The following is a 15,179-nucleotide window of genomic DNA, read 5'->3' on the forward strand; positions in this document are numbered from 1 at the left end:
TCTCAGTATTTCTTATAGTGTAGTCCACTTAAGCCTTAGATTTACCTCATTTATTTGCTCATGCCCTAAAATGAGCTAACTAAAGGGATGAACAATGTGGATGATAAACTTATATCATGGCCTACCCCACAAAAACAACGCGTATTAATCTCGAATGGTGAGGTGCTATAACTGAGGGCCATTGTCAACATCACCTCTATGATGCAATGGTAAGTATAAAGGTAAATAATTATTACTCATTTACTGTGAATTACACCATTATGGAAAATTTAATAGCCCCTGTGGGAAAGAGGATAGCTGCTGTATTGACATCAACAAATTTTATGGGTCTGATTACGAGGTATGTGTTATATCCAAACTGTCCATCATCAGTAAGTTTTATGGGTCTGATTATGAGGTATGTGTTATATCCAAACTGTCCATCCATTTGGCGAGCTTGTATTAAGGCTTAAGACAAAAATTAAGACAGATCTAACTATCAAGTGGACCACACTGCAAAAAACAGTGGGGGATTGAATGTCTACCATTGAAACCCTTTTTGGGGTAAAAGAAGTTTCGGGTCAATATGAAATTTGGCTTTCCTATTCATTCAGGTCTTTGAACAGATTCGATGGAAAATAAATGTTATGGTGGGCCTTAAAAATTTTTTAACAGTGAAAATCAATATCTTCGCTGTTATTTATTGTGTAGTACAGATGATATATGGATATGCGGCTGGTGTACCTCACACTATTGGTGTTAGCAAGTTCCGTGGGTCTAGTCATGAGGTATGTATTATATCCAAACCGTTTATCTATTTGGTGAGCTCATCTTAAGGCTTGAGACTAAAAATAAGATAGATCTAACTATCAAGTTGACCACACTGCAAAAATCAGTAAGGGATTGAATCGTATACCATTGAAACTCTTTTTTGGGGTCACATAAGTTTTGGATCAATTCGAAATTTGTTTTTACTCTTCACTAGGGTCGTTGTGACCTTATGAACAGAATGTAAAATAAACGTTACAGCGGGCCCTAAAATTTTTTTAACGGTGAAAATCTATTATTTATGGTGTGGTCCAGATTATCTTTGGACATGGTTCATTGTCGCGTAACGCTTTAAAACGATCTCTGAAAATAGACGAACGGTGTAAATATAATAAATACATCGCTGGAGGAACATATAACTTTGATCTCCTTTGAACCGATCGTACAACTCGGAGCTCGAGGAGCGTCAGTGCTCGTCTTCGCACGACACGTACTGGCGTGTGGTACACCAGCCAATCCGCTTCGAGCACGTAATTGACCCTTCTCCGGCAGTGACAGGTACACACTAATGATATCGTACCATGTCCATGGTAACACCACCAGGATAGGATCGCCACACAATCCGTGACCCAATCCTCCTAGTCGGAGCAGATCAGTGATACACAGACTCACCTCGTCCCATGTTCATCACATGGGGCCCACCTTGACGTATGTATTCTATACCATGCCGTCCATCATTTTTTCCCGCTCATTGTAAGGCGGCGCCGTCTTGGGTGAGTCCGGGATCTCATCTAATCTGGTCCCCCTCTTTTTTATCCCAGGAGAGAGAAGGGGGATCCAGTCACCACGTAGGTACGCGGTTGTGCCGGGTCACCACGCAATCCGCGACCCAATCTGCGTCTCTCTTTTTTATCCCAGAGCGAGAGAGAGAGAGAGAGAGAGAGAGAGAGAGAGAGGTGTCTGTGCAAAATGGAAAGAAGCCCACATGAAGGAAAAGCTATCCGATGCAAAGGTAACCCATCTCTCTATTCTCAATCTTCAAACATCCAACTTCTATTTTCCATGTAACAACTCATTCTCTTCTTTAAATTGAATTACAAAAAAAAAAAAAAAAAACAGCTGCAGTTAGCAGGAATCCAGGAGAGCCTCTAGAAATGGAGGAGATTGAAGTAGCTCCACCAAAAGATTGGGAAGTCCGAATCAAAATCGTATGTACATCTCTCTGCCACAGTGACATAACCTATTGGAAAATGAGAGTATGACAACCAAACTCAAATACCCATTTCATGATTTCCCTTTCTCTCTCTCTCCCTCTCTCTCCTGTCCTTTAATTTTCAATTCTTATCTCATTCTCCACCACAAAATGTTTTTTTTTTATTATGTATTTTCAGGGCGCTCCTGGTATTTTCCCGAGGATTTTCGGACACGAGGCAGTCGGGTAATTACGTTTAGTTTCTTATAAGATCATGCGCACATCCACATGCACACGTGTCAATTTGAACGCTTGTGCTAGATCCCTGCTTTCCATCTTGTGGGTTATGCTGTTTAGATCTTCTCCCTTAAAAATCAGGCCATTTTTTCACACATGAGGTGGGCTGCAGCGGACCAATGGAATCGACGGCCGGAAAAAGAAATTTATTTTGACATTCCAATTACATTAACCTGATGAGTGAAAAGGCCTTATTTTAAAAGAAGAAGATCTGAGCATTGTTTTCAAATCTTTGAAAAGGTTAGATCTCATACAGATGGAAGAACTACGTAATTATGACCTCTTGACTCGAGACATTAGCTTTTAGCTTTTTAATGGCCATGATCGTCTGACTAAAGGTGATATTGCAGCCAGGTGCATTCCATGGTGGGCCCCTCGACCCCCTCCAATCCATTGGTCCATTTGATCATGGGCGGGCCCACTTCGCCTCTTCATATAAATTTGAATCGGATTTTGGTAGTGACCGATCAGTGCCACGTTGGTACTTGTCGGTGCTTGGAAAATTTCCATGTGACTAACCATTATGTAATGTTTTATTTACTCTGCCCATTCATTTTTCCAAATCATTTCAATGCATGAGTCCAAAAATAAGGCATTTCCAGATCTCTAAGGAGACTAGGTGGACCCTATGTAGATAACAGTTGTGATTAAACGCCCACTGTTAACTCATTTTAAAGTTCGCCGTTCAATCACCACTGTTTCATGTAGTGTGGTCCTCATGAGATTTGGATTTGCCTCATTTTTGGGCTCATACCTTAAAATGAGCTTGAAAAATGGATGAATGGTGTGGATAAAGCTCGGACATTATGGTCGGACCCATTGAGCTTTTCCAGCACCAACCTGTAAATATCTTGGTACTGGAGGGGTCACTACGGAATCTGAGTCAATAGTTCACATGACACGCAGCATATAGTACCTCAATCTGAGCCGTTCATATCTTGGGATCATATGGATGGGGCATAAGCTAAAAACTGAACTAAAATGAGAAATAGTCCATATCAAAAGTCAACAAGCAAGCACCCCATTAACCAAGCAATACCACTGTGTAAAGTGAGCTATAGTTTGGATAGATTGATATGACGAATTACATGTAGGGGAATAATTACATTCAATCTATGTGAGGCCCACCATTATATCTGAAGATCCATCCCACCCATCCATTAGATGCTTCCCTAATGTTAGGCCTAAATCCCATCCACAACTCAAGTGGGCCACACCAAAGGAAAAAAGATTAAAAAAATAAAAAATAAAAAATTGGAGGTCATTGAGAAGGGCCACGCCCACAATAGCAAAGAATATGGGGTTTATGTCATCTGGTGCACCCCATCAAGACCAAGGAACACACCTAAACTCCAGTCATTAAAATTTTAGGTGGGTCACAAAAAAGTAAATATATTGTTTTAGCCATGGACGTGAACAAGATTTCAATTCCACATACACATTATAGGTGGGCCTCACACAACTGGAATTCAGCATACTAGAATTAGGGTAGTCATACCATAGGGCTCTTGAACTCATGATCTCAGTGTTAAAACAAAGTCTATATACCATTGACCCATGGAGCTAGACCTCACTAACATATGATCTATGGTTGAATTAAGTAAAATCATATAATAAATATACAAAATATATGTGAATTTGTTGATATATTAGAGTTGTGGAGAGTGTTGGGGAGAAGGTGGAAGACATGAACAGCAGCGACATCGTAGTTCCGGTGTTCCTATCACATTGCCTGGAATGTGTTGACTGCAAATCGACAAAGAGCAATGTCTGTTCGAATCACCCATTCACCGTCATGCCGGGGATGCGTGACGGATCCAGTCGATTCACGGACGCAAGAGGGGAGATTGTGCACAATTTTCTCAGGGTGTCGAGTTTCATTGAATATACGGTGGTAGACGTAATCAATGTAGTGAAAATCGATGCCGGAATCCCGCCGGAGAAGGCATGCATGCTCAGCTGTGGAGTCTCTACTGTTAATGTACACTTGAGGTAGAAAACCATCTTGGCTGTCCAATTGGGGTGAATGCAAGCCACACTGTTTGAACAATTGCTTGCTTTTGTGTGTACACATAATCAGAAGCTATGGGCGACTGTGCAATTAGAACTCTATAGATTGGATGTGACCGTTCCGTGAATGCTATTTTCGGGCTCTGGCATATTTATGGGGTGGGCCATTGATTGGACGGTGCTGGTAAATGGGCTTGTGTGCTCAATTGGACAGCACAAAATGGTTTAAGTGTGTAGACATTACTCAAATTCTATGGTCTGAAATGGAAGTGGGTTGGGTTTTGCAGGAGTAGGGGCTGCTTGGAAAGTAGCCGGAGTGGAAGCGGGTTCCACAGTTGCGATTTTTGGGCTGGGTGCCGTTGGACTTGCGGTGAGTTGGAAGAATGGGGCCCACCTTAGACTTACAGAAGTGGGGTCCACTTGTGTCTATTTCATGGGCGAGTACTGAGTACGCCAGTGCCACCCATTTCTTCTTGGACTGGCTCGCGTAGGCTAATAGTCGAGTTCACCACCATCTTTAAAATAGTGGCGACTCATCCACCTTACATGATTTCAAGTATGGAATCGTAACCATCCAAATAGTGAGACCTATTGCGGATGGAGCATAGCCCAAAAATCACTCTAAGGATGCGATTTTAGCCATAGATTTTACCTGTTCAATTTGGATTGCTAACCATTTTATTTTTAGCCATTCATTTCATAGTCAACCAATTGGACGCTTTAGATTGTCTGATGAGTGTATCTTTTAGGTTTGCTCCATCTGTGGTGGGCCCAATTTGGACCATCTGGGTTTATGTACATGTATGCAGCGTGTAGGATGGATGAGTCACCACCATTTTACATGGTAGACATCATTTGGGCCCTACATGGGTGAGACCCTGACTGTAGGGCCTACCTCAATGCATGCATTGTATATCCACGCCGTCCACCTGTTTTTTCAGCTTATTTTAGTATAACGTTTCAAAAATGAAGCCCATACAAGTTTCAGGTAGATCGCACCACCGGAAACAGTGGTCATTAAAGACCGGTCCAGTGATTCGCATGGTCCACACGTGTACAAGAAACATTGGACAGGTAGGAATAAAAAGACCACATGGCTGTTTTCAACATCCATGTGGGCCACCTAATGAGTGGACCAGCCTGATTTTTGAGCCGGAGGACCATCTAATGAAAGTGCCAGATCTTTGATACTTGTGGCCTGCACGCAAGTCCCTCTTTCAACCTGTCAAGTACCTTCTCCTACCATTTCACTTTCCTTCTCACGTGCTTATGTAATACGTGTGTCAGGTTGCAGAGGGAGCAAGGCTTGTGGGAGCTTCTAAAATTATCGGTGTGGATTCAAATCCTGAAAAATTCGAGATCGGTAGGTAATCACTTGATGGATGTTGGTGCACGGCCTTCTTCTCGTAGACACGTGGCATGTTGGATTCAGTCGAATATAATCTGGCTTATGGACGGGAGCAACGGATTGGATACTGAACGCTTCAGTAGCCAAAACGCTACTGAAGTGATGTGGCAAAACGCCATTGGTTAGATACCAACGGCATGTTCCCTTGGTATAAATGCTACTCCGTTAGATCCGTTAACGGATCTTTCTCCCTTTCCGCCGTGCACCACTCGGCCATGAAATCGGATGGTCATTCTGAGAAAATTCAGTTGGGCCCACTGTGAATTTATGTGATTTATCCACACCTTTCATCTGTTTTTCCATCTAATTTTAGGCGTTGAGCCCAAAATTGAAGCTTGTAAAAATCTCAAGTGGACCATACCACAGGAAACAGTGGAAATAATGATTTCCACCGTTGAAACCTTTCCAGCCCCACAGTGATGTTTATTTTTCATCCAAACTGTTCAAAGGATCAAAAAACATGGATGAAGGTAAAAAAACAAATATAATCTTGATCCAAAACTTCTGTGGCCCCCAAGAATTTTTCAACGGTATAAATTCAATTCACACTGTTTCCTTTGGTGTGGTCGATTTTAGCCTTTTATATGCTTAGGTTTTGAGTTAAGACCCTAAAATTATCTTATAAAATGGATGGATAGATTAGATAAAATACATAAATCACGGTGGACCCCACATAGTTTTCTGCGTACGCAATCCGCTTCCCTTGGCCACTCACCGTTAAACTCCACATTGCTTTTTTTTCTGACGCGGATTTCTTCCTGCGCTGGGAATCCAGGCCCACTGTGATGTTTGTAAGAAATCCTCCCCTTTCATCCGTTTTTTTAGTGAATTTAATAACAGGATGCGAAAAATGAACCGTATCCAAAGCTCAAGTGGGCCGTACTAAAGGAAAATGTGGTTATGGAAATTCCTACTGTTAAAATCTACCTGGGCTCGACAGTGATGTTTACAATCCATCTATACCGTTAATAACTTCATTCCTACCGGGATGAACTGAATAAAAAATATTAGCATTACTCAAAACTTCTGTGGCCCACGGATATTTCAACCATGAACGTTCAATTATCACTTTTTTGGCCCACTTAAGCTCTAGAAACTGTTCATTTTTGGCTTCAAGTCTGACTTGAACTCAAAAAACAGATGGACGGATATGATTTCTCACAAACATCATGGTGGGCCCCACCTGGTTCCTAGCGCAAGAACTTCTTGGAATGTCTTTTGGCAGGAAATCCACGTCCGTGCGTGGCCGAGTGCGTTCACGGCCTAAACGGAAAAATATCCGCTAACGGATCTCCGTTGACAGAGTATTTATTGAAAGGAAACAGCCGCTTGGCATCCAGCAATGGCGTTTTGCCACAACACTTCAGTAGCGTTTTGGCTACTGAAGCGTTCAGTATCCAATCTGGCTTATGGACGGGAGCAACGGACTGCTTAGAAGAGCGTGTCAGCTTGTTAGGGATTAGATACTGACCGGTTGAGTACTGAAAATCGCTACTGTGGTGACGTCACCAAGTTCTGTGGGACCATGATGTATGTGTTGTATCCACATCATCCATCCATTTGGCGACATCATTTTAGGGCACGAGACAAAGAATGAGTTAGATCCAAATTTGTGGCGGGTCCCCCCCCCCCAGATCGGTCCATGTAATTCTCGAGAAATTCAGTTGCTTAAGTAGATCCAAGGCTCAAGTGGGGCCACACTAAGGCCCCGTTTAGCCGGTCGGATTGGAAGGGACTGGACGGTATTGGAAGGGATTGGAAGTTAAATCCCGGGATTGGCCGGGCGTGCCAAACAAAGTCGGTGATCTGATCCCAATCCCATGGATCTTAAGACAATCCAGTGAACCCACTGACAATATCATCATTACCTTTAAATCCCATCAAATCTACCCTACTCCGTTCAAACTTACCTGGGACGTGTTTGGTTCGAGGGATGGGAAGGTTTAATCCCGGGATTGGCCGGGCGTGCCAAACAGACTGGATAGAGCAATCCAGGACATAGCAATCCCATGGATCTCAAGACAATCCACTGACAACACTATCATTACCTCGAAATCCATGCCATCCACCCTAATACCATTCAATCCCTTCCAATTCACCCGGCCAAACGGGCCCTAAGACACACATGAAAGAAGGTAAAACACAAATTTCAGCTTGATCGAAAATTTTCGTGGCACTTAGAAAATTTTAATGGTGGACAGCACTCTCTCCGCTGTTTTCTGTTGTGGGGTCCACTCAAGCTTTGGATCTGACTCTTTATTTAGCTCATATCCATTTATATCTCCAAATGGATGAACGGTGTGGATACAACACATACATCATGGTGGGTCCCAGAAAACTTGGTGACGTGACTTCAGTAGGGAGTCTCGCTAATCAACCTGTCAGTAGCTAATCCGCGTCTGAGGGAAAAGCCATGCGACCCCACCATGATGCATGTAAGATGGAAGCGGATTGGCTGGTGTACCACACACCACGATCCTGGCTGGTGTAGGTACGTGCCAGGCCAAGACAAGTGCTGCTGACCCCCCGGCCCCAAAATGATGCATTTATTATATCCACAAGGTTCATCCATTAAAGTATGAGCCTAAAAATGAGTTACACCCATAGCTCAAGCGGACCACATCATAAATTACAGTAGAATAATGATTCTCATTATTAAAACATTTGTAGGGTCCACTATAATATTTAATTTCCATCCAATCTGTTCATGAGGTCACATGAACCTAAAGAGGAAAAACAAATATCACATGGATAGGAAACTTTTGTGACCTCAAAAAGGGTTTCAATGGTAGACATTTGTAGTGTGGTCCACTTGATCTTTGGATATGTCTTATTTTTCGGCTCAAGTCTTACAACGAGCTCACCAAATTTATGGACAATTTGGATATAACACATACCTCATGACGTGAGCCACAAAACTTGGTGACATCAACACGCCAATCAGCTGGGTGGTGCCTGCCACACCACAAATCCGCTCCGGTGTAAGACATGTTTTGTCTATGTCATCGGTTCATTTTTCTTGAGCCTAAAATTGAAGAAGATTTCTCTAGTATACCATGCTATAATAAAGGATGGTGATTGAACACACACCGCCAAAAAATTCTTATGACCTAATCAGCTAAGTTGGGTGGCAAATAAACATTACAATTAGCCTCCTGTGGGCATCCAATCACGCCGCTTTCTATAGTGTAGTACACCTAAGAATTAAATATCCTCATTTTTGCTAGTAAAATAAATGAATGGAGTGGATAAAACATATACATCATGGTGGCCTCCACAGCACCAACTTGTATGGACATCTTGCTAGTCCGACTCAATTATTTAGGGGTGGATTAGGTATTACCTACCTGGTGGTACACAGATGCATCGCCATTTCATAGGATAAGTAGTTGTTAGAGCGAGGCCATTGACTTTCACGGGTCTGTTACTTTAAGGGTGGATTAGGTATTACCTACCTGGTGGTAACCAGATATAGTGTCATTTCATAGGATAAGTAGCTGTGAGAGCGAGGCCATTGACTTTCACAGGTCTGGTACTTTAGGGGTGGATTAGGTATTACCTGCCTGGTGGTAACCAGATGTAGCGCCATTTCATAGGATAAGTAGCTGTCGGAGCGAGGCCATTGACTTTCACAGGTCTGGTACTTTAGGGGTGGATTAGGTATTACCTACCTGGTGGTACCCAGATGTAGCACCATTTCATAGGATAAGTAGCTGTGAGAGCGAGGCCATTGATTTTCACAGGTCTAGTACTTTAGGGGTGGATTAGGTATTACCTGCCTGGTGGTAACCAGATGTAGCACCATTTCATAGGATACAATGTGAGAGCGAGGCCATTGACTTTCACAAGTCTGGTACTTTAAGGGTGGATTAGGTATTACCTGCCTGGTGGTACCCAGATGTAACGCCATTTCATAGGATAAGTAGCTGTGAGAGTGAGGCCATTGACTTTCACAGGTCTAGTACTTTAGGGGTGGATTAGGTATTACCTGCCTGGTGGTAACCAGATGTAGCGCCATTTCATAGGATAAGTAGCTGTCGGAGCGAGGCCATTGACTTTCATAGGTCTAGTACTTTAGGGGTGGATTAGGTATTACCTACCTGGTGGTACCCAAATGTAGCGCCATTTCATAGGATAGGTAGCTGTGAGAGTGAGGCCATTGACTTTCACAGGTATGGTACTTTAGGGGTGGATTAGGTATTACCTGCATGGTGGTAACTAGATGTAGCGCCATTTCATAGGATAAGTAGCTGTCGGAGCGAGGCCATTGACTTTCACAGGTCTGGTACTTTAGGGGTAGATTAGGTATGACCTACCTAGTGGTACCCAGATGTAGCGCCATTTCATAGGATAAGTAGCTGTCAGAGCGAGGCCATTGACTTTCACAGGTCTCGTACTTTAGGGGTGGATTAGGTATTACCTGCCTGGTGGTAACCAGATGTAGCGCCATTTCATAAGATAAGTAGTTGTCGGAGCGAAGCCATTGACTTTCACAGGTCTGGTACTTTATGGGTGGATTAGGTATTACTTACCTGGTGGTACCCAGATATAGTGCCATTTCATAGGATAAGTAGTTGTCAGAGCGAGGCCATTGACTTTCACGGGTCTGGTATTTTAGGGGTGGATTAAGTATTACTTGCCTGGTGGTAACCAGATGTAGTGCCATTTCATAGGATAAGTAGCTGTTGGAGTGAAGCCATTGACTTTCACAAGTCTGGTACTTTAGGGGTGGATTAAGTATTACCTACCTGGTGGTACCCAAATGTAGCGCCATTTCATAGGATAAGTACCTGTCAGAGTGAGCCCATTGACTTTCACAGGTCTAGTACTTTAGGGGTGGATTAGGTATTACCTGCCTGGTGGTAACCAGATGTAGCGCCATTTCATAGGATAAGTAGCTGTCGGAGCGAGGCCATTGACTTTCACAGGTCTGGTACTTTAGGGGTGGATTAGGTATTACCTACCTGGTGGTACCCAGATGTAGCGCCATTTCATAGGATAAGTAGCTGTGAGAGCGAGGCCATTGACTTTCACAGGTCTGGTACTTTAGGGGTGGATTAGGTATTACGTACTTGGTGGTACCCAGATGTAGCGCCATTTTATAGGATAAGTAGCTGTGAGAGTGAGGCCATTGACTTTCACAGGTCTGGTACTTTAGGGGTAGATTAGCTATTACCTACCTGGTGGTATTCAGATGTAGCGCCATTTCATAGGATAAGTAGCTATCAGAGTGAGGCCATTGAGTTTCACAGGTCTGGTACTTGCTTGAGGGAGGAGGTGAGGTGAGAACCAGCTTCACCCCAGATGATGAGGCCATTACCATTGGGTTACCATGGAGCCCACCTTGATGTATGTATTAGGTATCCATCCTATTTATTCATTTTTCTTTTCAGATCATTTTAGGGCATTATTCTGAAAATGAATCAAATACAATTATCAAGTGAACCATACTATCAGACAAAGTGGTGATTGATCATTAACGGGCCACAAAAGTTTTAGATCAAGCTAATATTTATTTTTTCCCTTCATCCAGGCTTATATGGCCTTATCAACAGATTGGATGGTAAATAAACACGGTGTAAATATTAAGGTACAACTTAAGAAGTTTTTTACGGCAGGATGGTCAATCACCACTGTTTCTTATGCTATGGTCGACGTGGTAATTGGATGGACAACATGAATACATTATACATACATCAAGGTGGGCCAGGGTCTCACCTAATCCACTTCAGAGTAGGTGAGATCCGGCCTTACACAAGATGGTGCGGCCCTTACTGGGGCCCACCTTGATGTATGTAATAGGTGTCCATGCCATCCATCCGTTTTTTCCCTTTCATTTCAGGGCGTTATCCCTGTCTGACAAGCATATGGGCGCCGATGATGTGCCGCCACACGTGTGCGGCTCAACTGTTAGCTAAAAAGCCTGTACTTTGGAGTGCAACTTGGCTTGTACCCTGGAACAGCGATGTGGGTCCCATCACCATTTTTGGTAGGCCAATGTTTCATCCAATGGCAGTGGTGGATGCAACGATGGCCTGCAGCCCAATCAGTAAAATAATGCCTGTCGGCCCATCACTAACTAAATAAAAAGGGCTCAGTGTACCTATAACATGGGCCTGAACGCATCCCCACCGTTAAGAGCTGGGCCCACGATATGAGCCCGTCAGAACTCATGTTTAATGGAGTGGGCGATATGGCCCAGTTTTGGTGGTGATCGATACCATACACCAAAACCAATTTTCAATCCTTGGGGAGTAATAACTGGTTATTTTTCGATGCAGGGAAGAAATTGGGAGTGACCCATTTCATTAATCCAACAGATTGTGAGGATAAACCTATCAGTGAGGTCTTTCTCAAATTAACACTGTTAAATCGTCACTGTCACAGAATTAAAATTCATAAACCATGCTACTTAATTTTGTGAATGATCTTTAATAACTCTTCCTAATATGATTTTAGGTGATTAAAGAAATGACTAGTGGTGGTGCTGACTATTCCTTCGAGTGTGTCGGTTTGGCATCCGTGATGATGGACGCATTCGCCAGCTCCCGGACCGTTAGTTTCACTTACCCAAATTCAAAAAATGCATTAACATTCAGAAGATAATGTCTGTCCTTGAGAATTGCCGTTGCAAATGGGCCCGTCTGTGCTGTAGCTTGTTCCAGCTCAGTTCATGAGCTGAGATAAATAGGCCCAGGCCTATTCCATCCTGGCCTAGCTTTGTAGCTGAGATTCTAGCCCATGCTGGTCCAGCCTGTTAACGAGGTGCAAGTTTAGCGGTCCTATAGATATATTAAATATCAGATAGGTTAGGCCCAAATCCAGCAAAAATCAGGCTGGGCGGAATTTGGATTTGATCCAGCTCGGGCCAGTTGTGCCCCTTTAATAATAATAGCCTATTTTCCAATATTACTGTTTTGTATAAATCGATAAAATAACAACTTCTTGATTTGTGGTGTGTTTGGTTACACCAAATATCATGATATTTTATGAATAATCAGTATATTGTTGTGCAAAATCTCATGAAATTTCGTGAAATTTGGTGCAAGCAAACACATACTTGCCAATATTTGTCATGTTTTATGCCTACTTTAAATCGTCCAAATCCTGGAACTTGTTCAGATAGTTGAAATGTCTAAACCGTAATGGACAGCACATGATAGACGATTCAGATTGATAATTGAACCGTTCATGATACAATTGATCTGGACCATCCATTTTCTAGCCAATGATGGACAGGTAGAATTGCCCAGGAAATGAACCTTGAGAATAATGATCCCAAGTGGGACCCAACATGGTGGACGGTCTAAATCATCCTTGCGGTAATCTTTTTCTTAATTTACCAAACTAAGGAAGTAATTTTTATTTTATTTTATTTTTATTGATTTTACAGGGTTGGGGTAAAACCATCATCTTAGGCGTAGAAATGCACGGCTCGCCGATAAGCATCAACCACGCAGAGATTTTAAAAGGAAGAACCATCACAGGCTCGTTGTTTGGAGGAATCAAAGCCAAGTCCGATATTCCACTCCTTGTGAAACGGTACATGGACAAGGTGATCTACTTCCATCTCATTTTATTTAAGCCGTTCATCTCGTTTTCTGTTTAAATTTCAGATGGAAGGAACATTGGACGGTCGCTGCATGTGGGGTCCACCACAACGGATCCATTAGTGGTCCAACTGATTTAGTATGCATGGCATGGCCTTGTAAAAACTGAGGCTGCAACTGGGCTGCTCGGGTCCAACTGCAGGCCCGAGTTTTAGACCCGTCCATGGGAGGAAATATATGATCCTCCACCAAGGACATGTACTTGTACTCTGGCTCTCGGTTTGCACAAGTATGCCCAGGTTTCAGGCGATCTGAACCGTGTTTTTTGGGTCCCACTGTGGATGGGACAGGCCCCAAAAATCTCTCAGATCCTAGCCACAAACTGGGTGGCCTTTTGCTTTCTTTTTCTTCTTAACGGTGTATTCGAAGGCCACAAGTTGAAATGTGGGAATTGGGTAGTGAGGATTATTTTGGGGCATGGCCCATCCATGATGTGGGGACCAACAGATCAATGGTCTAGATAATTCCTTAAATGATGGACACTCACTGATCTAATGTAGAGAATATTCTCTATGGGTGCTCTTTTGCAGGAGCTTCATTTAGATGAGTTCATCACGCATGAGGTGGGGTTCAAGGACATAAACACAGCCTTTGATCTGCTCATCCAAGGGAAGAGCCTCCGTTGCATTATATGGATGGATCGATGAGTGGGCCATCTCTTCTCCTACGCTTTGATTTTATGAAAAAGGATATAATACACCGTTAGAGTAGAAGTAGCCATACGCAAGCTCTCAGCAACATGTACGGGAATCCATACGTCCAAATAGTGGGACGCACTCTAAAATTAGACTTGTTGAATGGTGATTGGTCCCCAATCAGCTATTTATGATCATCCATTCAGTGTGATTTTCGGATCATTACTGCATACAGTGCATCCCACGATCTGGACGGTTTAGATGGAGACACGTGTATGTCACGCATACAGCAGCTTAGTGCACGAGTATGGGTTGTCACTCTCTGCCCGAGTATCATAGTTCTTTTCTATTTAATAGAGGTGAATAATAACGTGAAGAAATAAGGGTCAATGTCATTATTACGTTGCGAGAGTACAGAGCATTTGGTAGAATCTCATGATTAAAGAGGACATCATCAATTGTACTCATCATGATTCATCATCTAGTGTAAGTGGCCCACTTTTCAGTGTTCTGGAGAATCTGAACTGTTCACCGGCCGTTGCAACGTGGGGAAATCCTGCAGAAAATATCCCAGTCAGGAAAATCCTAGCCATCCGTTTTTTTCCTTGCAAATGGGTGGTTAAAGTCAAATATAGCGAGTGGACCATAGGTAATGACCCAAATGTCCTCTAATTGAGAATTGGGTTGATTGATGGTGAGATTTTTATCCCTACTTTCATGATTCTTCTAGCTCATCTGGTTTGTCTCTCCCAGACCATGTCTGTTATGTAGGCGTACAACAATAGATTGATGTGGGCCTACCATGTAGTATATAATACAACCAGTCTCTGTGTGCTGTTTTCTTGGATGATATAAAAAATAGGCAGATCTGCAACTCAAGTGGGCCACACCACAGGGAACACATGTCTCTTTTTTATTCGTACAACAATGAATCTGTGGGCCCACTATGTGGTATGTGTGATATCCACTCCCATGGGGCCCACCTTGATGTACGTATTATATATCGTCGCTGTCATTTGTTTTTGGGGTGAGTGTGTGGGGGTGTGTGTGTGCGCGCGCGCGTGTATATATATATATATATATATATATAACGGAAACGCTCACCTGCGAACCAGTTCGTACGTACTACATACGAACTTTTTTGAGAACCCATCATACGTGATGTGGATCCAAAATCTGAACCGTTCATGTGAAGCAGAACCTCGTGAAACCCCCCAGGACCAAGTTTTACTTTGATCTAAAACTTTGATGGGCCATGAAAAATGAAAACAGTTTCCTCC

General features: G+C 42.9%; 1 protein-coding gene across 2 annotated transcripts; it reads left to right on the forward strand.

Moving 5' to 3' along the window:
• The first annotated feature begins 1,496 nt into the window (after positions 1-1,496).
• Positions 1,497-14,417, forward strand: LOC131242341 (alcohol dehydrogenase-like 7). Of its 2 annotated transcripts, XM_058240926.1 has the most exons (10): positions 1,497-1,759; positions 1,867-2,003; positions 2,139-2,185; positions 3,890-4,211; positions 4,533-4,616; positions 5,534-5,609; positions 11,936-12,000; positions 12,114-12,209; positions 13,048-13,209; positions 13,795-14,417. In XM_058240926.1, exons 1-10 carry the CDS (start codon positions 1,717-1,719, stop codon positions 13,909-13,911), a joined length of 1,149 nt encoding a protein of 382 aa, XP_058096909.1. In that variant the 5' UTR covers positions 1,497-1,716; the 3' UTR covers positions 13,912-14,417. The 2 variants fall into 2 exon arrangements, with proteins under 2 accessions (XP_058096909.1, XP_058096910.1); XM_058240927.1 differs by lacking the exons at positions 1,867-2,003; positions 2,139-2,185 and having other exon boundaries at positions 1,737-1,759.
• The last annotated feature ends 762 nt before the right edge of the window (positions 14,418-15,179 follow it).

The sequence above is a fragment of the Magnolia sinica genome, chromosome 4 (genome assembly GCF_029962835.1).
Source record: "Magnolia sinica isolate HGM2019 chromosome 4, MsV1, whole genome shotgun sequence".
In the NCBI taxonomy this organism is placed as follows: domain Eukaryota; kingdom Viridiplantae; phylum Streptophyta; class Magnoliopsida; order Magnoliales; family Magnoliaceae; genus Magnolia; species Magnolia sinica.